General features: G+C 39.0%; 1 protein-coding gene across 3 annotated transcripts in view; it reads left to right on the forward strand.

Annotated features, from left to right (window-relative positions):
* LOC149138152 (DNA repair protein UVH3-like) overlaps positions 1-23,638 on the forward strand; it is a 188,455-nt gene that overhangs the window by 73,879 nt on the left and 90,938 nt on the right. For all 3 annotated transcript variants that reach the window (XM_089446584.1, XM_089446581.1, XM_089446583.1), the window contains one exon: positions 18,853-20,806. In XM_089446584.1, the coding sequence (XP_089302710.1) occupies positions 18,853-20,806 (1,954 nt within the window). The remainder of the gene's footprint in view (positions 1-18,852; positions 20,807-23,638) is intronic.

Consider the following 23,638-nt stretch of genomic DNA (forward strand, 5'->3'; position numbering starts at 1 on the left):
AATGACCCGTGGTGCCCCCAAATGGAAACGTGGGCACAATACATGCTCATGGTCTCTAAATGGATCGAACAAACCTGTATCCCATCTGTAAGGGTTGGAAGAACGATGCAATCCCTCCCATTGTCTCTCGTGGCGAGACATCCTCATTTGGGCCCTGGATCAGCTGTTAAGTGTGTGGTTCAAGAGTGGAGCCGATTGGGCAAGGTGGTCTAGGTGCATCATCATTGCCCAATAGGTGGAGCACGAACAAGGAATAAGTGGAATTGAAGGATCCCATAAAGTGGCAATCTGCTCTCTGTTATGGTGGAGACCTGTGGCTCTCAACGCTCACCCAACAAATGCCAATATGACCCTCTGGAGGGCTTGGACCCCATATAGGAAACCAAACCCCAGACGAAGACCCACTTTCAATCCTATATAAGATCTAATGCATCCCCTCTCCTTCTAGTACAACCAAACATTAGTGCAATTGAGTAAATGAGCTTACAAATCATGGATCCAAGTGGACATTTCCTAGTGGCATGCCCTTGCATAGTGGGCTTTAAAACGTACAAGTGTCTCTGAGTTCAAGAAGAAGGTTAGCCAAGGACCCTATTAGGTTGTTTCAGCCTCTAAGGGGGTGACATGTCCATGGTACATCCATCAAATGACAGGTGGTATGTGAAATAATGATGGAATGGAATGGGGCATTAGGTGAAGGCTCCAAGCAACATGCCACAATACAAGGGTAACTAAATAAGGGACGCCTACGATCATGGCAGATGGGCGAGGGAGCATATGGCTAACACAGGTGGTGGAGATAGTGGCACATCAAGCTATCTGGTGGTTGCAAGGGGCTGTTGGCTGAGGACCATCTAGGAGAAACGTTTTCTCTTATGGATATTACCCACGGGTGGTGGGTAACAAGGCCCCTACAATTTAACTTTTTATCGTTGCTTTGTTGTCTATGGCATCATCTTTATCATGCAGTGATTTAATGGCCTTTCAGATGATTTTTGGAGTTCCATCTGGGCAAAGTTCTGTATTTTTCCTCGAAATTTTCCCTAGATGGAATTTTAATCTGTTGACAGCCCCTGACAAATGCTTGCCACACAACTTGCAAGTCAAATACCCCCCCGCCTCCTCTCAAGTACAGGATCAGGTTCACCATATTCACACAAAGGTTTCAAATTGCTTGGCATTTTGTTTGAAACTTTGAACTTGAATTTGAACCTAGGGGACAAAAAAAATTGAAAAAAATTAAAAATTGCCCATCACATAAGAAGCAAACATAATTGTAATTGTTAATTTAAAATTTCAATTGCCTCTTCTCCCTCACTGAAGTTAATTGCTAACACACTCAGATTCACTAAACAAGGGTTTGAATTTTTGAAACATGTAAACAATGTAAACGTTTTGATTCAATTTTCAAAGCAACAACAAACTAAAAAGAAATTGATAGACAAATTAAAAAAACCATTTGTGTTACAAAGACCGAGAGAGAACTTAAAATACATACATGGCAACAGCAAATCGACACCTTGTGTCTCTCTCATTGAGCAGTGGACAAATCTCCAAATCCATGCCATAAAATTGGTAAATCTCCTCCTCTTGCGTAGTGGCAAACACCTCCTCTCTCCACAGGGACGAATGGTAGAAATTAGAGTGAAAAATGAGTGAAAATTTCGCCCTATTCATTTATACCCGGCCCGGACGCCTGACGTGATTTTTTGGATCAACTCTAGATTTTATTGCGACTTTTACGGTAAAATTGCGAGTTTTTCAATTTTCAAAACATCGCCAAAAACTCGGCCAATAACATTGGCCAGCTCAAAAACTCGAGTTTTGCTGATTTTATTGCGATTTTACCGCGACTTTTTCCAGATTGAATAAGAGTGCATATAACCAAAAATACATCAATAAAGAAGTTCTAGATGGCCTCTAGTGTGAAAAAAAATCACGCTACAACAAACGCCTACATATCACCAAAATCATTGCTTATTTTGGGATCTTCATCATCAATATCACCCTTAAGAATTAAAATAAGATATAAAAATCTTCACATGCCAAATTGAGATTTTGTTTGAGTGATGGGTACATTTTTACTAGGGGTCATGATAGAGGAGTTCAACAATCAGTGCCACTAACACCAAAGGTATATAGTGGTCTTGGTGCTCTTGATTAAATGCTAGTTCCATACCTTGATACATGACAAAAGCCAATGGAAACGCTGCAATCCCCCCTATCCTGGAATCTTGAAAACTATTAAGTCTGTTGGATTTTGAATGAGATCTAAAATTCTACTTTCTCCATATGAAGTCTAATGGAGTCAGAACTACTCCCAAACATCTTGAGTCAAAATTGGTAATGTTAAAAATTTAAGTAAAATGATGTATATAATTTAACATTACCATTAATTTCATAGCAATTGTAGGGCCATAGGCCTGAATATTAGGCTGGTCCACTAAAAATTTATTGTTTTTTTCTAAATTTTGCATTTGTATTGTCCTTGGTCACATTGTATGGAATAGGCCATTTTGGTCCAAAACCGACTGGTTCGATACTGAACCAACCATTTATGTTTCGAAACCGCAAACTGGACTAGTTTGACTCCCAAACTGGTTGGATCGGCCGGTTCCACTTGTTCTGGTCTAGTTTCAATAACATTGGTTCAAACTATCATCCTCTTACCCTAGGGTCTTGTATGATATATGTAAGTAGATTTATATACAAGCACACCCTCAACCAAGTTCATGTAGTTTCCTTGATTATAACTTATAAGGTATCTATAAATGACAAACAAGTGAAGTCGAATATGCTGATGATCTCCAACCATAAATTTTGAAGCAAGGTATGGGTGCTTGTGATCACTTTTGGTGCCCAACACTACACATTTGAATGACAAGCACAAAAGAAAAATAGTTATTGTCATTAGCATGCAATGCGAACTTGATTGAATAACTGAGAGAATGCTATCCTCAGGTCTAGTTTCGTCCATACAATGAGTGGTCCTAACAAGTGTTGACAATATCGATGATATATCGCCAATATTCGGAAATATCGCAATATTTTCAGAGAGCCGAAATATCGCCGATAAAATATTGCGATATTTTCGCTCCCCAAAAATATCGCAATATTTCCGAGACATTGCCGATATCTTGTGAAAATATCGCGCAAAGATATAAAATACCGCCGTGCCAGCTGGGATGTGGCTAGAAAAGGGAATTAATGATTTTTTTGCTCATTTTGGTTTTTTGAGTGTTGGAGAAGGAAGGGGAGAGCGTTGTGGTGGTTGTCAAGGAGGATTGAGGATTGAAGAGCCTCTATCACCACCGACTATGACTTTTTTGTTGATCAAAGATTGAAGAACAGTGAGACAATCTTCATTTCTTCCATTAACAGGTATGCTATTTTTTTTTTTGGTAGGTAAGCACCCACGGAGGATTTGAACGAGTGACCTATCGCAAGGAGTGCCTTAACAGTGCACCCATTCACCGTCAATCCAAAGCCCCGTGGGTTGGTATGCTCTTAAAAACCCCTATGTTAATGATTTTTTTCGTAGATTTAGGGTTATTCTTGCTTGCCTCTTTGCCTACAAACATTTTTTTTTTGCTATGATTTTCATGCCCATGAACCAATGCAAGGGTTTTCTCCATATTTGGACAACAAACTCCATTTCTTTTTTTTTAACTATCAAATGCACCCTCTTATTGTCATTTTTCATTCAATTCACTTTGCAAATAATGTAGCAAGAAAGCTATTTTGTAAAATAAGGTGGTTATTACTTATTATTTTTTGTGTATGGGTGGAGTAACTTTAATCATTAGTTCCAATTTTTTGTTTTTTTGGTGCCCTAGGTTTGAATTTGCTCACTACAAATATGCCAAAAGCCTTGGACCCATTTTGGGAGTATGGCGAGCTTGATGGTGGAACAAATCGAGCATATCTATCATGCAAATTGTGTGGGACCAGGATGATAGGAGGGGTTACGTGATTGAAATACCATCTGGCTAGACTCCTTGGACATGATGTTGGGCTTTGTATAGTTTCTAGTCTGGAGCTTATACAAAAAGCTCTTGATGCAATTGATGAAAAAGACAGAAAGAAGGAAGAGGCAGAAAGAAACAAGGCTGAACGTGCAGGGAGATCTTTCAGGATATCTTCTTATGATTTTGAGGCTGAGGGTAGTGGGAGAGGCTCCACAACATCACCTGCTATTGCTAGTTCGAGGTCATCATTTTTTGTTCCACGAATAGGACATGGAGCACAACCTTCCATAAAATCGATTGTTAAAAAAGGAGAAGCAAGAAGCAGATAGAGTTATGGGGAGGTGTCTTTTTTGGAGTGACTTACCTCTCAGCATCACCAAAACTAGTCCATTTTGGTAGCCAATGTGTGATGCTATTGCTGTTGTGGGCCCAGGGTACAAAAGTGCTACATATGAGGAGTTGCGGGGGCCAATTCTTCAAGCAAAAAGGCAGGACATCAACTCTAGATTGGCGGAATTGAAACAAACACGGGAAGTTTCTGGATGCACAATGATGTCTGATGGTTGGACAGATAGGAAGGGTAGGACCCTTATAAATTTCTTGGTACATTTTCCTAAGGGTACCCATGTTTATTAAATTAGTGGATGCATCAACACATATCAAAGATGCATCAACGGTATGTGAGTTGTTAGATGGGTTCATTTGGGAGATTGGTGTGCAGAATGTGGTGCAAGTCATAACAGACAATGCAACTATTTATGTGTTTGTTGACATGATGCTTATGCAGAGGCACCACACATTGTATTGATTTGCAACACATTGTATTGATTTGCTGCTTGAGATATGGGGAAACTCTTCTTCATCAAGGAGGTGATTGATAGGGCTAGGAGCGTCCCCAAGTTTATTTATAAACATGCTTTTGTTCTTAGCCTCATGAGGAGGTACACTAGAAACAAGGAGTTGCGGCGTCCTGCAATCACATGTTTTGCCACCAACTTTATTACTCTTCAGTCTTTGCTTCGATGCCAGTTCGAGTTGAAGCAAATGTTTGTTTCTAATGAGTGGCGTGATTGTAGATACAGCAGGAGACAAGACGGGAGAGCCATTGCAAAAATGGTGTACTCTGACATGTTTTGGCAATGAGTAGAAGAAGCATGCTTAGTTAGTGAACCTATAGTAAAGGTTCTGAGATTGATAGATGGGGACAAGCCTGCAATGGCTTATTTGTATGAGGCCATGGATAGGGCCATGGAGGTCATTCGTTCTTATTATGTAGACAAGGGTTCTGCTGGGCTTGATAGACATATCATGTTATGGGATGTGATTGATAGTCGGTGGACAGGGATGCTTCATTGACCCATTCATGCAACAACACTTTTCCTCAACCCTGCATTTTCAAACAAATGCGCCGTTGATTTCGATGACGAGGTGATGGAAGGGCTCCATTCCTGTATTCAGAGGATGGTACCTGATCCTGAGTTTCGTAGCAAAATCAATCACGAGATATAGTTTTATCGGGATTGTGTTGGCCTATTTGGCTTTGATGATGCTATTAGGGGAAGGACCCTCCCTTCCCTCTTCATGCCATGTAAGTGATAAGTCATCACTCATTAGAATTTTCAATTTAGGATTTCCTTATTATAATTCTAGATTTTTAAAATTCAATTATGTAACTTTTATTTGAAAGTTTAATTATGTTTTAAGTTTTTGACTTTTTTATTTCTTTATTTTGTTGTAGATATTTGGTGGCCGAGCTATGGTGCAAGGGCACCAAATTTGTAGAAATTGGCCATAAGAATCTTAAGTCAAACATGTAGATCTTTAGAGTGTGAGCGCAATTGGAGTGTATTTGAGAAAATACACTCAAAAAAGCGCAACAAGTATAACTTTGAGCTTCAGCGTTCAGTTGAGCAATTACATCTATTGTAATTTTAAATTTTTAATTTATGACCCTCAAGTGTCAAGAGTCAAGAGTCAAGACTCATTAGTTTTTTTGACACTCTTATAGGTTGGAGTTCGCCCGCCTCAATGATTTAGTGTATGTGCATTACAATATTCGACTTCAAGTGAAGCAAATAGAAACACCAATGGATCTAGATGGCATTTCCTTAGACAATATTGATGTATTGTTGCAGTGGAGGGTGGAGTTTGAGTTGCCCATCTTGGAGGAGTCACCTCCATGGTTAGAGCTAGAGGATCCATTAGAATAGGGGCAACAAGAGGAGGAGGACTCGAAGGAGGAGCAACACGAGGAGGAGGAGCAGGAGGTAGAGGAGGAGGAGGAGACTGTGGGAGCATCAACATCAACACCATCTGCTATAGATATAGGAGAGCACAACTCCATACCTAGCACTCATTATTTGACATTAGGTGCAGGGGCAAGGGCAGGGCCAAGGCCTTCTACTGCTAGGGGTAGGCTTGGAAAACAACCCATCATGTTTTCTCGTAAAATAGGGAGAGGGCACTTATTTCAGATAGATAGCTACTAGTTTTATTTGTTTTGCTACATATAACTCATGATGATGAGATACTTTTATATATGTGATGTTATTTTGTATTGGTTTTCCACATTTGAGTCCTTGATTGGACAATTATCAAGGATCAACAAGATTTGGTATTTCCTTTGATGTATCATTTCTGTTTGACATCATGTATATCAGTGCTTTCTTCATATTTATGTGCCAATGTGTTTATTTCATGTTTTTATTGCTTTATATGTTTAAAAATCTGAAAAATGAATATATTATGCATTTTTTATGTTTTCCAATATTTGCCGATATTTTCTCCGATATGGCGGATAAGATGTTTTTTGGACCCTCGCCGATATTATCAACACTGGTCCTAACACTTGTAGAAATGAAATGAACAGAAATTTTCATGTCCACAAAATGCCAAAATAGGTCAAAGGAACCCTAGAGTACGGGCCGTGACACAAATTTATAGCCAAAAGGGGAATGCATGAAGCACATTCTAAAAGGAGATTAAAGTGGGCACAATATAACAACATGAAATGGTGTAATGCATACCAGTAAGTGTGTTAAACCAAGAAGACAAACCTTAGAGCTGAAGAAGTGGCATCGAAGAGACATCATCCCGAGAATGAGGTGGAATGTAAGGGGGGAGTAAGCTACCCTTGCTCATCATTTGAATCAGTAGCGCAGATGTTGATGCCAAGTGTGTGTTGAATAATGCCCTCACTGCGCAGGCGAGTGACTTCGAGGGAAGTTCTTGGCAACATCTGAATGCTCTTGCTTTTGGTCGAGGTAGAAACTAATAAATTGGGAATATCCTCACATCCAAGGTCGGGAACTGCTAGTGGTCGGGAAGAATCTAGCAATGCATATCTAGGCTAGTCTCCTACAGTGATGATGTTGTTGTGTGAGTTTGATCCTATTATGAGGTTTCGACATGATAATAGATATGGTATTGTGCCTATGCCGTGCAATTGACTGGTAGCTGTAGGGTGCTTTACTCCACTTGTGTTGAGGTTAGGTAAAAGGTGGTAACTATGTGGCGAATTGTAATTTCCTAACCTCAACTACTGTCTAATTATTCTTTAGTAAATACCTTGCTGAAAAATTAATTACTGCATATTCATTGAGTAAAAGAACTACTGAGATTTTAACATGTAATTAAAAAGATAACAATGGAAGCAAAATAATAACATCAATCTCACACACATGCACACACAGATTTCTGCCCTTCAATTCTGCTGTTTCATTAATAAATCTTCAGCATAAAAGAGTTACCTTCTTGGGAAAGTGGCCCTTTGAGGAAAAATACAAACAGCAAAACCTGGATTATTTCCAGCCGATCAAACCCTCAAAATCTGTCCTATCTTGCTGGCTGTTGAATCTTTCTCCTTTGCTGCCCCTTCTTCTTCCTCTGAACCTTGCATACTTTTTTTTCCCAAGGAAAAAACAGTAACTTTTATTAAAAAGATAATGAAAAGTTACAACTAGCATATGCACTGAAAACCGCCACAAAGGCTCGGGTGCTTTCGCACCCCCCGCATCGTTAGAAGACTAACGTGCACAGAGAAAAAGAAAAAGAAAAGAGAGAAGAGAAAAGAAAAGAGGCAGAAAAACTGAAAGACTCACGCTTCAAGTCTTTCTCCCCTTTTTCTTTTCGACCTTACGCCACTCTCCTTGAGTGGGCTCGGTCGGCACTATGACTATCTGAGTTTCTGTATTCGGTGGTCCAGCTTCTTTGTCTGAGTCTGAAGAATCGGAGTGATGTTGTCGTTTGATGCCTCCCATGCTTGGATCCACTCTTGTCATCTCTGTCTGGTTGTTCAGTGTGGTTCCCTTCTGAAACTCCATTTCTTGAGATACCTCAATCTTCTCTGCAGGGATCTCTTCCACCTCTGCTTCTGATTCTTCTTCCTCTGAATTTGGGGATGAAAATTTCCATCCTTTCTTCTGCTTCCCTTTCTGTTTCTTTTTACTGTTTAACTTCTTGGCGTCTGGACATGTGCTTTGTAGGTGTCCTGTCTGTCTACAAAGCCTGCATCTAAAAGCAGTGTTTTCATAATCCAGTACTTGCAACCAGTTTTGTTGTTTGTAGATCAGCCTTATATTGTCCGGCAACCCTTTACTTAAATCTACTTCCACACAAATACGTGCGAAGGTATAGATCCTTTCATCAATCCTATCCATGTCTGTTTTGATATATTTCCCTATGCTGTTCCCAATGCTTTCCAGGACTTGATCATTCCAAAAGTGCAGAGGAAGATTGAATAGTCTAACCCATACCGGCATTTTGGTTACAGTCATTTTGTTTGGATCAAAATCTGGAAACCATGGGGTCATAAACAGCCCCGATGTGCCCCAGAACCATGGCCCAGAACTGATGACTGTATCTCTGACTTCCTTGGATGTAAATCTTACTATAAAAAACCCCTTTGAGCATAGATGAATATCGCATTCCATGGTCCAGCTGGTGAATATCCAATGGAAAAGGTCCAATGGTTTGGGCCAAAAGCTGTTGAAACGACATATTAGGGCTTGCGTTTCGTAGGATTTAACGAAATCGTCAAGCCCTGAAGAATCTAAATTTAAAACTGGGGTTGTCTCTGACTGATCTACAATGTATGGCCTGGGTATATTCCCGCCTTGGTCTGAAGAGGACCCTATGTCTCTGCTGCCATGAAGAATGTCTTTGTAGGATAGCCCTCCCTTGGGTTGGTGCTGGGGTGCAGGTTTTTTTCCCCTGTCTCCCCCTAAGGAGCTTGGCTGTCCCTGAGACGGAGCCCCTCCTCTCAATCTAAAATTTAGAGAAATGATTGATCCTGGCCCGATCTCATAGCTATCCATCGACCTAAGATCCTGGAGAGACCGCCTGCCACTGACCAGGTGTTGGATCTGAACTGGGTATCCCATTTCTGCCCAGATCTGTTGTTTCAGCTCCAAGGAGGTGCTTCCTGCATGGATCCATACTAAACGAGTTTTTCCCTGAGGGGGTTTAATCAGAATCTGAAACCAAGAAGTTGTTACCTGCTATGGCTGTAAGCAAACCTCCAGATCTGACGCCGTTTTTGTTTGTTTTTCCTTGAACTTGTCTGGATCTGGTACTACTCTGCTCGATCTATGATTGGTGTCCTCGATCTGTTGCCTGGAAGCACGCTGTGCTCGGATATAGGCTAGATCGTGTAGATCTGAGCCGAGACTGCGATGTTTGAGCCCCTGCGTTGTGAGAGGGTTCAGATCTGCACCATACGTCCCTCCCCTGCCGGTTCTCCGCGCGTTCTGGTTTTGGCGGTGACTGGTTTCTAAGATCCATACGACACGGCAATTCCTTTGTATAAGAGCGCCGTTAAGGGCCTCGTTCTCCCGCAAGAGCTAGGCCTCTTCGTATTTCCAGTTAAGAAGATGAGACCCCGTTGATACCCTCGCCTCCCAGTCTCGCTGAAGGCTTAAGTTTTCTTCCCGATGCAGGAGTGTATGATTCCTATCGGCAGCGAAAACCCCTGGTGTATGGCCGCACTGGTCTGGTGGTATATAAGGCGTTTTTCTGCGAAGAACATGCCTTTCCTCTGAGAGCACTTGCAGTAATGGCAAACTACCCGCATTGTTCACCGTCGTCCCAGAACCTGGCTCGAAATCGACCCCTAAGGCATGTTTGGGATTCGATGCGGCGACACCGGAGAACCTGCTTGCGCAAACCCTTACCATCGCCATTCTGAACCCTGCATACTTGGATGAATGTCCTTGCACAATTGGATTTGACTGGTTCGATTTCTGCTTTTCAATTCTGCTGTTTCATTAATAAATCTTCAGCATACAAGGGTTCCCTTCTTGGGAAAATAACCCTTTGAGGAAAAATACAAACAACATAACCTGGATATTTCCAGCTGATCAAACCCTCTTAATCTGTCCTCCCATCTTCCTGGCTGCCAGATCTTTCTCCTTTGATGCCCCTTCTTCTTCCTCTGAAGCCTGCGCACTTGGATGAATGTCCTTGCATGCTTGGTTTGACCAGTTAGATTTCTGCCCTTCAATTCTGCTGTTTCATTAATAAATCTTCAGCATACAAGGGCTCCCTTCTTGGGGAAATGACCCTTCGAGGAAAAATACAAACAACAAAACCTGGATTATTTCCAGCTGATCAAACCCTCAAAACCTGTCCTTCTATCTTGCTGGCTGCTGTATCCTTCTCCTTTTCTGACCCTTGTTCTTCTTCCGCTGAACCCTGCACACTTGAATGAATGTCCTTGCACATTTGGATGAATGTCCTTGCACACTTGGATTTTACCAGTTACCGTTCAAACCAGTCAGTTTTTAAAACTATGGTTTTTATAGTATTCCTGGGGACGCGGGTGAGTCAAATGGATGTTGACCGTGTTCAACTCTATTAAGCCTGAGTTTGACTCATCTGACTTGAAAAAAGTCTTCTGCTTGCCGATCTGATCCATACTCATGATCCACAGATTTCAAACTTGGTCAACCTTGTGTTTGTCCTGACTGACTTGGGAAAACTCTACTGCTTGATCCGATCTCGACATTCCTGGACAGCCTATAGGATATTATATGCATCCCCCCCCTCCTTATGCCACCTCTTTTCTAAGAGGGACATCAAGAGAGCAGTCAGAACTATGAGTACTAACGGAGAAGTTGATGAGGATGGGCTTCAAGCTGAATTCCTTAAACATGGCATCCCGTTTCTTCAGTCTTATATCACAGACTTATTTAACCATGTGGTGTGTTGAGGTTTCCCCTCCTCTTGGACAAGACACATGTAACAAACTAAATTTATATAAAAATAAACACAAATAATGTAAAAGACAACAAATAAGATTAATGATTAATTAGTTAGCAATTAATGAAAAGGTATGTCCCTAGGGACATAACCGTTAGTGAAAGGGTACTTACCTGGCTATATATACAAGACCCTCATTCTCATTGTATCATCATTCTTCATACATTTTAATATATAATATTTGTATCCTCAATGGATATCTTTATATTCCAAGTCTTCTGGAGTATTTAACGAGAAGTACGAACTTTGTTCGCTTCATTTGGTATCAGAGCATACCGTTGAAGTATACGAACTTTGTTCATTACATTGGTATCAGAGTAGTCAATCCTTTGGCCGCTCGACCGCTGCACAAAGCCGTGTTTTCCGATCCAGGTCTTTGACCGTCAAATTCATCAACATTGTTGTCGTTGAAGCATTTCGCTACAAGAATTTGGAGTTTCTCCATTTCGCTATCAAGCATTTGGATAGAATTTGGGGTTTCTCTATTTTGCTATCAAACATTTGGCCATTCAATAATAATAAAAATAAATAAATATATATATATGGAGAGAAAATAAAAAGTCAAAAACAAAGATTAAAAAAAAAAATAGAAAAAAAAATCAAATTCAAAAAAAGGAAAAAAAAAATATAAAATAAAATAAGTACATATAAAGATTAAAAATATAAAATAAATAAATAAATATAGTCCGATGTGAATTTTGAAGGAGAACATTCATATATATAAAAAGGTTCTATTTTATTGGTAAAAAGTGCATGATAAAGTTAAGAGGGAATCTTTTCAAATATATTTAAAACTATATGTAAGAGAAGGAAGAGTAAATAATATTGTTTCATTAAGTGGTTTACAAGCCCATGGTTTTAGAAACCCGTGGTAATTGCCCATGGTATTTTAAAAGTAAAAGAAAAACAAAAGGAACACAAAATCTCTTTATGTGAATGGTAAGTTTTACTTTTTACGTGGAGAACATTAATCGAGGTTCTAGAAACCCATCGTAATTGCCATGATATTGCTCATGGTACAAAATCTCTTTATGTGGATGTTAAGTTTTACTTTTTACGTGGAGAACATTAACCGAGGTTTTAGAAACCCATGGTAATTGCCCATGATATTGCCCGTGGTATTTTGAAAGTAAGAAAAACAAAAGAATACAAAATCTCTTTATGTGAATGGTAAGTTTTACTTTTTACGTGGAGAACTTTAACCAAGGTTTTAGAAACCCATGGTAATTGCCGATGGTATTTTAAAAGTATGAAAAACAAAAGGAATACAAAATCTCTTTATGTGCATGGTAAGTTTTACTTTTTACATGGAGAACATTAGCTGAGTCTAAAGTACATAAGTGAACATATATTTTATATTATACCCAAAAGAGGTGAATAGCCACATTTCACTAGGGTTGTAACTTTTCAAAAAGGAAAAGAAAATATTATAAATAAAAGATATATAAAGAGAAGTAGTATATTATAAAGGGGTATTTAAAGAAAATTTCAAGTCATAAAATTATTGAAAATATATACAAGCACAAAGCGGGTATTATTATAGAAGGTTATTAAAAGAAGCCAATTGAAGCAATATTTAAATATTCTTTTTAAAGTACAAAAGGAAAAAAGTGTAAGTAAAAATATATAAAAAGAATACAAAGGAGTTTTGAAATATTAAGGATAATAGGAAATTCGATTAAAAGAGTTTTGAAGAATTATAAAAAAAATATATTAAAAAGGCACTTTTAATATATACCTAAAGTCATCTCGACAAAACAAAATGGGATCAATCATTGAAAAAAATGGAGCTCAATTCTGAAATGACGAAGAAAGGAAGGTTTTCCTATAATGGTCTTTCAGTTACAGATCATGAAGTAATTACATTAAAAGGAAGTATCCAAGGAAGAGAAGTTAATGTCGCCATCAGCCCAAGCAATGATAAAAATTATATCAACATCAACTTGGCAAATCAACTATTAATTCTAGAGCTAAGCTTTGGTGTAGAGAAAAATATTTTTGACCAAAACGAGTATAAAGTTAGTGATCTACAAGTGACAATAGGTCATTATGACTACATATCTCAATTTCATGTTGTAAGGACGGATAAAAACACTGACATCATACTCAGTCAACCCTGGATTAGGGGTTTGGGTACATTCATGTTAAACATAAAGAAACAAGTTTTGACGTTTCTTTATAAAAGGAAGATGGTCATGTTTCGAGACAAAATAAGTAAATCAAAATCAATAAAATCTTTATTAGAAGATCTTAAAGGTATCTCAGACTTGATGTTTCAAGATAACAAAAAAACTATATCAAAGAAGCAAAAAGAGCTTAAAGAAGTCATCTGCAGCAAAGACAAGGGAATTTCGTGCCTCAAAGATGACCAAGAAAAACTACTCGAACAAGTCAGGAAAGCTAAAGCATGAAAGAAGGAACTCAAGGAGTGTTTATTAGAACAAGAAGAAGAAAATTTACGTTTAAAGAGCCTTAACCAAACATTAGTAGAACAAATCAAGTGTTTAAAAGATGAGAAGGGTGAAGGCCGAAATAAAGTTGACTCAGAGAATGAGGAATGCTTACGTCTCAAAAATCATAATCAAAATATGCTCAGACAGATTAAAAAACTTAAAGACAGAAGTAAATCATTGATGAATAGGTTCAAAGAACTTGTCGCAAAGGAAGCATCAATATCTCCAAATGTAGCAGTCCAAACTGAAGAAACAAACATCGATTCCACTAATCTCACAGTTCAGGCAAATCCAAATTCTACTGAAGTAAAGACGTACTTAGAGGTTGCAGTTCAAACAATAGACACCTCATATGAGGATTCAGTAGTCAAGTTAACACCAACAATGCCTAAAGGAGATCAGGAAACTGCCATAAAAACATTTAAGGAAGTTCAAACAAGAAAAATTCCTTATCTACACCCGAATCACAACAATAGACACCTTAATCAATCTACAAATCTATATCATGCAGAACATAAACAAACTTATGTTTCGAAGAATATTGAAGTGAGCTCAATCCAGTCATATGATAACTATTCACTACACAGCTCCAAGGGTTAGAAGATTTCCCAGAAGATTAATTTAGGATGGTCTGATTCGTTTTCAGTACGACAATTCTGTCTATTGCTTAGAACATCATATCGTCTTGTATCAACAAATATGAAAGCTCAAAAATAAGAAGATATGTCGATTAATAGAAGAGAACCGATCCTTCATCAGTAAGCTTTGAGGACAAAGCATTTTGAAGGGGAAGGCAATGTAACAAACTAAATTTATAAAAAAATAAACACAAATAATGTAAAAGACAAGAAATAAGATTAATGATTAATTAGTTAGCAATTAATGAAAAGGTATGCCCCTAAGGACATAACCGTTAGTGAAAGGGTACTTACCTGGTTATATATACAGGGCCTTCATTCTCATTGTATCATCATTCTTCATACATTTTAATATATAATATTTGTATCCTCAACGGATATCTTTATATTCCAAGTCTTATAGAGTATTTAATGAGAAGTATGAACTTTGTTCGCTTCATTTGGTATCAGAGCATACTGCTGAAGTATACGAACTTTGTTCGTTACAACACATTATTTATCCAATCCACAAATTAGGGAGTAGTTCTAATCCAAACAACTATCGAACTATCATGGTGGGTCGTACATTCTCCAAGCTTTATGACACAATCTTATACCAATGGCTCTTTGAGGAATTGGAGAGTCGTCATCTTATGGCTCAAGGACAAGTGGGATTTCAGCCAAACTACCAGACAATTGCTCACATATTCATGCTCCGAGCCATTATTGAGGAGGCTCATCATCACTCTTCGAATGCCTACAATTGCTTTGTAGACTTCCAGAAAGCTTTTGACATAGTTCAGAGGGAGGCCTTGTAGTCGTCATCTTAGGGCTTGAGGACAAGTAGGTTTTCAGCTAAACTACCAGACAATTGCTCACATCTTCACTCTCCGAGCCATTGTTGAGGAGGCTCATCATCACTCTTCCAGAAAGCATTAGACATAGTTCAGAGGGAGGTCTTGTTCCAAACTCTACACGATATTGGCATATCTAAGACCTTCGCAACCATTATTAGACTATATGAGTCAATTTTGGGACCGCAAGAAGGCAAACGACCTTTTCGATTTCATCTGGAGTACCATTGGAGTCAAACACGGTAGCCCCCTCTCACCGACCCTCCTTGGGATTTATATTAATGAGTTGGAGTCTTTCGTACATGAGCATGCCCAAGAGGGAGATGGTTGTCTTCTACACTAGGTGTTGATTTTGATCCTTTTTTTCGCCGACTACTTGGTCTTGTTGGCTTCTTCTCCTACGGGATTAAAGAGACAAATCGATGCATAATCCAACTTTTGTTATCTTCGACAATTGATGATCAACCTGGGTAAAAACAAGGTTTTGGTCTTTAATGCACCCAAGAATCTCTTATAAACTTGCATTTCTTCTATCAGAGCATTGAGATTGAGATTACCACCACTTACACCTACTTAGGACATCGTTTTGGTATGCAACAGACACTCTGACCTTGGCTCAGTAAAGGATATGGTTCTCAGCCCTCATTGAGAGACCGTGTTTTCAGAGTCAGTTTCAAAACATCTCATCCAAACTTCACCTCATGGAGGCAATTAATAGTCCCACAATTCTTTATGGTTCTGAACTCTGGGGATTGATCTTATTGCCTAAAGATTGGGTTAGCATGAAGAGAGTCCAAACCCTGCTTCTTAGACAAATCATTCGCTGTAAGTGGACAATTCCACAACCCATTATTCAGGTAGAGTTTGGTGTCCACCCATTTCGCCTCGAGATCATTTTTCATTTGGTTTCTTTTCTTGATAGAGTTCGGTTTTTCAGAGTCTCGAACAATGGGAGAGAGAGGTATCCCTATCTTGCTCTTTGCTTATCATAGGCTCTTGCCTCAAATTCCCCCTCGTTAGGATGGGCTCGAGGTTGGTTCTCAGAGGCTACTCAACTTCTCTAGTCGCTGTCTCCCTAGAGCGCCTTCCCCCATTCAATTTCCTGATGTGCCAAGCTATCTCTTGTTGACCCAATAGGTATTGAACTAGACCATTAGAGAGGATATCTACAGATTGTACATTCAGGTCACTTGGACCTCACCTCCAACGAGCTTGGGCTCGAAGATGCCCTTCTACCTAGAGCACTTTTTGGAGCTACAGAATGACATCATAGTAAACCCATTTAGACACGCCAACATCGGGTGCATTTTCTTAGGATCTCATTGGGACAATTCCGTGTTGGTTTTCATAGACTCTGGATAGAGATGGACCACCATATACCACTACAGGATAAAATCTGTCAATTGTGCCACTTGCAGGAGCCAGAGATAGAGACACCTCATTTTTAGGTGCCCCCTATACTATGAGATCAAAGGAGGCTATCACTTTCTATATTGAGATTTGGGAGGCTCCCTCTCTACCTTATTCAAGTACCAGGACTAGCGACACTTCGCACTCTTCATCAGGGAGATTTTTAGCCATAGATCTCAACACTGACACACCATGCCCTGCGCTTGGGTGACCAAGACAATCACCTCAAACTTTCATGTGGGTTTGTTAGACCAGGGCGACAAGCAATAGGTAGAGGTTTAGAATGCTCTAGACAATAGAAAGGTGATATCTCAGGTCTCTTCTCAACCTTCCCCTTGGGGAGATCGATAGATACCATTGACAACAGTTTGACAATGTCAAACCATACATTAGTTTGTAGGTTTTCAGAGCGTTAGAGGGACCATCTCTAGACAGCTCCAAAGCAGGGCGCCGTTGACACGTTCGACTACCTCCTAGTCCCATAGGAGTGACCAAAGACCTATTCAAAGTTTCTTCTTTTTGATGTCGACGGCTAGGAGTATCCCTCTCTCATACATCACCCTTAGGATCATACAGTCAGATCCACTGCTTGCCGTAAGGGACTTCGACAATGAACTTGTACTGAGTTCGCCTCCCTCGCCATTGGTCATTAGACTCTGGGGCCCCTGACTTCTCTAGCTCCATTGCTAGACATTACCATCTCACTCACCCTTTTTTTTTTAGCAGGCCATTATTGTTTTGTATTCTGCCGCATACTATTGAGTATTCTGTATTATACCATGTTCTCTTATATGCATGTCGCAGAAGCAGCACCACTTGTTTCTTTCTCTCTATATGTTATTTTTAGCATGTTTTAAGGAGATGCGTTTGCACTCCCACATTGTGGTCATACTGATTGTACTCTTCTTGAGTCCCATTGATTTACTTTTGCGGTCATCTGTTGGACATTAATAAATTTACTTACGTGTGATCTGCAAGTCTAAATCACAATTCCTCTTACTTATTTTGTAGTGAGAACTTAGTCCTCTCGGCTTCCTATCTGTTGGTGGTTCACAAATTTCCTGCATCATCATTATTAATGATAAGCTAGTTACTGTGTGTATCGGCATTATTGATATAAGTTAGTCATTATAGTAACTGTAGCTAGTGTAGACATAGTCATGTCTATCATTCCCATTACTTGCTAGAAATCACCATCATTTGCACAAGGGTTTTTCCTAATTTCTTGAAACTTTTATAGGTGGCAAACTATCTTGTTAAGTATATGTTATTTGCTTCTCAGTGACTTAAGGTAAGGTCACCGAATCTTGCTGGTGTAGCTCTTGCACTTGTATATATATAATATTATCCTTTGGTGTATATTTGTTCCTTTTTTGAAAAACATTCTCTAGACATATTTTTCTTGTACTTGTCAACTGTACTTACCTCCAAATGTTGATCTATAGTTGAATCTTATCGTGTGTATTTGTAGCAGTGACTAACAGGTTTGTGTGGTGAACAATTCTCTTGAAATGGAGAAACCTATGATGTTTTTAGTGCTCTCAAGTGGGTGTATTACGAGCTCCAAAAACATTTTGAATACAATATCAGCTGTTTATTCAACTTACTGATTTTTTATTCCAAAAACAGCTTTGGATAATTTCATTAGTGTAATTTGGTGCACAGATTTAGTTTTGCAAAGCCTCAATGGGACCAAGGGCAACCCTAAATTATCTTGACATTCCTGCAGCAAGGCATGTTTGACTAGTTCCTTGGAACTTTTGGTTTATAGTATATACTGTAGTTCAGCTATGCCTAATTGAAGATTAGGCTGTCCCAGCCTATTTGAGTGTCATTTTTGTTGTCAGTTCGAAAGATGTCATAATTCCTGAAGAAGTCATTTGGATTTTACTTGCCGCTGTTTGCATACTATTTGAGCAAATTACTGCATAGTTTGCATCCAGTTTGATCAGATTATTATTTAGTTTGCATCCAATTTGGCCAGATAACTGTTGGAATCTTCGTTAGCTATATTTTAACTTTTTGAAACTGTTTTGAATTATTTGTTGGGGAGGAACAATGCAAAATTTAGCTTTTCCTCAAATAAATACTCTATCCAACTGATATTTATGTTTTGAGTAGATGATGAATTGCTTGATGCTTAAGTCCAGGTAAAAGGGTTAAGAGCATGCAAAAGATTTCTCAACACCTGAATGTAAAAATTAAAGCTTGAATTGATTTGGGTCATTTTCTTGTTTGGAGGTTTATGCTGTGCTAGTTTGTTCTTGTAATGTAAGCATATGATGATATTCAGGGCATTACAGTTTCCTGGGAGTAGTACTGTTGAAACTGAAGGGAGACCTGCAACAAAAGAAAAAGCTCCAGATGTATCTTCTGTCCAATATTCTAAGCTCAATTCATCCATGCTTTCTGGTAGTTGTGCTGTCCAACCTCAAAAGGAAACATCTGATGGGAACTCAGATCCTCCTGTTCAAACATACATTGATGAGAAGGGGCAAGTTCGTGTCAGTAGGGTGAGAGGAATGGGAGTTCGCCTGACTCGTGATTTGCAATGGAATCTGTATTTAATGAAAGAATCTGAGGAGCAGGCTTTGAAAACTGCAGAAAGTAATGGGCAAGGAAGTGATGGCAATAGAGTTATTCAAAAAGATGAAATGCCTACTAGCCAAGCTGATACTAGTCATTGTCAAATGAATGAAGATGAGGTGGGGAATTTAGGTATGGCAGATTTAAGTTTTGAAAATGAGAGCTTCTGCAATGCATCTACAGGTGAAAAGAAAATCCCAGATAAGGACTCTAACCATTTTCTGTCTAATTCACAAGTGGTGAGTGGAAGTGGTTTGCAGATAACCTTTTCAGAGGATGAAATTGGTGAACTAGGCCAGGAAGATGAACTTTTTGCAGCTTTAGTAACCGGAGATTCAATACGAGATGACAGTAGAGGTATTGGTGGGTGCAACCAGTCAGGGGATGAGACTTCAGAATGTGAATGGGAGGAAGGGCAGGTTCAAATGAATGCAAATGAAGAGTGTGAAATTTTGCAGGGACTATCTGGCAGTGCTAATGTTAACAAGGTTTCTGAAGCAGCTCCAATTGAAGCCTCCGCAATGAGTAGGGACAGTGATGTAGAATGGGAAGATGGAAGTAATATTGCTGCTTGTGATACAACATTTCCTTCAAAAGGAGAAAATATTAGTTCAAGAGGATTGGAAAATGAAGAAGAAGAGCTCCAGGAAGCAATAAGGAGAAGCTTAGAAGATTTTCATGTGCACAGAAGTAAAGGAAGCTTTTCTCAGCTGGTAATCAAAGAAATTCCGGATGAAATTAATGAAAATTTAGCATGGGTTGACACAGCAGTTCATTTTTCTCCTCATAGAAAAGAACTTGGTGCGAATACTGACAAAGAGGAAGGAAAAGAAGAGAAAGATAGAAGGGGGAAAACATTGTTAAATGAGGAGGTGGATGAATTTTCTAGGAAAAACAATTCAAAATTAAAAGGTCATATTGAGCAAAGTAGCCAAGAACGAGTTGAAAAGTCTGAAACTGGGTTAAAACCTACGATGGAGGAGATTTCAAATGAGAAACGTGGTAAGGAAACTGGTATGTCATCCTCTGTTAGTGAAAAGGTTGTTGAAGAGCCATACTTTTCATCTCTCAATGATATGAAACAATCAGCCACACTTAAGGAGTTTTCCATACCCAAAGAATCAAGTACAGTGGATGAAGTAGATAAAAATGAAAGATTATGTCAACCTGATGGTAAAGGACTACAAAATCAACATAATGTAAAAGCTTTGAAATGTACAGAACCTATGACTGTGGAGGACACAGTTTCTGACAATATAACCAGCAGACCAAAGTTTGTGAATAGTGTGACTGGGGAGATGGTTTCTTGCAATGATGGGGATGTTCCTCATGATTTGAATCATGTTAAGGCAGTGGTGAATCAACATCCTGAAATTTTATCTGAGGAGGACTTGATAAGAGAGGCAGAAGAAGCTGACATTTCAAATGATAGGGAAGCACTTTTGAAGAAGGAAGCTGAATTGCTTGCAATGAAAGAGGAAAATTTAAGAAGGAAGGAAAAAATTCAAGCAGAATTGGAGGCTGAGAAAGAATCCATGCAAGCTGATATGGATGAGGAAATGGCATTTCTGAGGCAAGAAGAACTGGATCTACGAGCTGCACAGAAGAAGAATGAGCGCAATGCAGAATCTGTGACTGGTGAAATGTTTGCAGAGTGCCAGGTACCTAAATTTATATTTTCTTGTGCTAAATGATTGATTGGGTGTATATTATTTGTCTAGGTCAATGTATGAACTTGAGTGCAATGTGTTTCATCATTGGTCATACTAATGCTTTATGGTGAAAATCCTTGAATCTGTTGGAATTTACTGAACTCTCACCGTGAAGTGCTTAATCCTGCCATTGAAAATAGCCAAAAGGAAGCTTAGGGAAAATTTCAGTGAAGTATGTTATTGTGTCATCAGACCTCTTTTCACTCTTGTTGGTTCAATGCATCATAATTTTTAAGCATGTACCAAAGCTTAGAGAGCTCCCATCTCAAATGAAAACAACAAAGCAAGTAACTTAGAAGTTTTAATTGACTCTTGTAATTGGAAGCTCTACACTTTCTGAATTGTCAAAGTAGTGTCTTTCTGTTGTAACTTGTATCAATTGTCTATCATATTGTTGGCTTTATCAACTCTGGTATTTATCCACCTGTCTGCCATAGTAAACATGTTGAATTTTCTACAAGATGCACAGTAGAATACAACTCATTTTCACACAGTATTCTATGCCACTGATATCATTGAGCAACTATACTTCAGAAAATATCAACAGTAAATGCAGTGGAAACAGTAAAGATCATAGAAAGACAGCCATGCACAATAGAGACAATACTTGTATCCTGGGAAACCAACCTTGGGAGAAAACCCAACTACTTTTCTTGAGGAGAAATTATTCTTCAGCAAGGTTTACAAATCAACAATTTGTCTAGAAATCTGTGCCAATATTCAAGTCAAAATACAAGTGAAACCTGGTCAATCTCCAGCAAATCAATGCTGGTCAGACCGGCCAAAACAGTCAAATGTCAGCAATGGTCAAATTTGGCCATGCAGTCAACTTCTGTGGTCAAATCCACATGTGCAGTCAGTCCTGCACGTGCAGCCTTCAAAATTACTCAAAAAGATCGGTCAATGCTCGGTCAAACAGAACAGTCAACGCTTGGTCAAACAGTCAAAAGCATCCTCCACACGTGCGGCTATCTAAGAGAGAGAAATAGACCTCAGAAAATCAGATCAGACTTGCTCTTCGTTGGTTGAACAAATGAGACATCACATCATCTATTTATACTTGTTGAATGGGTGTGACAACCCAAGGGACACGTCCGTTCACTTCCATGGGCTGACTTGATGCTCCAAAAGTAAATTTTTTATTTTAATTTCCTTCATAATTCTTCTAGCTCGATCGACTTGGGCATATGGGACTGCCTCCTGATGCTAAACAAAAAATCAACAAAACATTCTTAGGAGGTGGGAATTTTAATGTAATGGTGGACTTTTTAATATTCTATCTGGATATTTAAATAACTCATTTTCCCAGACCCAATGGGTACTGCTATTTTGCTAAATTTGATTGTGGCATTCTGTTTCTATTGCTGCCTGATACTGGGCTTGTTATCTTTATTGCTACGTTGTTTATATATCATTGAAATATACTAAATATTTCATTTTTGTGTTCTTAATATAATTTCATTTATCCCAATAATTTCAATTTTCAACAAATGCATAAAGAATGTGGTTTTTGTATTAGTTGTAGCAATTGAACTTGTTTCATTTCTAAATTCCAGTATCTTTAATTTTTCTTAGTTGTATGCTCATTGCTGATACATTATTCTTGTGAATTGCCAAACTTCTCATAACCATTGTAATAATGACCAAGTTCAATCAGGGATTTTTTTAAAACGCTTACAATAAATGCAATTCTTTTTCTTGTATGCTTGGTGACTTCTTATGCCACTTGAGGAAATGTAGAAAAAGTAATGTTTTGATCGTATGCTGACAAAATTTACCTTCTTATGTGTCTTCAAGGATATGTAGAAATAGTCAGCCTGCAAAACAAGGAAATGTAGGGAAGGTATGGTGTTATGGCATGTCAGTAGCCATGAATCCTACAATTCCGAAGAGGGAAATTCTGCTGCAGGAAATCAGTACCTGTGAAGGTTATAAATTATAATAAGAGTTGTTAAACTCACACCAAAAAAATGGACAGAATTTAGATAACTCGTGAGAACCATATTATTCACAGGAATGTACATAAAGATATATATGTTTGACTGTTGGTTTCATATTCCAGGAGGTCTCTTGGACTTCCGTGACTGTTGGAGTCAGTGTTGCGGGGGAGCCCCCCCCCCCCCCTCGAACCCGCTCCCGAAGCGCGCTCCGGGCCGGAGCGGGTCGGGAGCGGGTCGGGAGCGCGCTCCCAAAATCGCTCCCGGACGGGAGCGATTTTCGGGAGCGCGCTCCCTTAAAAAAATTTACGCTCCCTGCTCTGATAGGGAGCGTTTCAGGGAGCGATCGCTCCCGAGCTCCCGGAGCCCTTTTTAATGCCTGGGAGCGATCGGGGACGATCGCTCCCTGATCGCTCCCGGGCATTAAAAAACGCTCCGGGAGCGATTTTTAACCGGCCGGGAGCGGTTCGGCGGAAAAAAATTCCGCCGGACCCGAAAAATCAAAAAAATTTAACTAATTTTTTTTTGTTTATAAGCCCAATGGGCCAAAAAAAACTCATTTCAACTTCATTGAGCTTGAGATTGAGAGCTGAGCAAGAGCAAAGGAGCAAGGAGCAAGAGCTGAGGAGCAAGGAGCCAGAGCTGAGGAGCGAGGAGCAAGTGCCAAGGAGCGAGGAGGAAGCTTGCAGAGGTAAGTAACTTAATCATTTAGTTAGTTTAGCTGGTTAGGTAGTTAATTTGGTTAGTTTCATTTACCTGTTTGAGTTTAAAGATAATTAATTTAAATTAAATTAATAAATTAAATGAATTAATCCCAATAAACTAAATTAATTTGCAGATTCAA

The sequence above is a fragment of the Pinus tabuliformis genome, chromosome X (assembly GCF_031772625.1).
Source record: "Pinus tabuliformis cultivar Carrire ecotype Pingquan chromosome X, CPIR1, whole genome shotgun sequence".
NCBI classification, from domain to species: Eukaryota; Viridiplantae; Streptophyta; class Pinopsida; order Pinales; family Pinaceae; genus Pinus; species Pinus tabuliformis.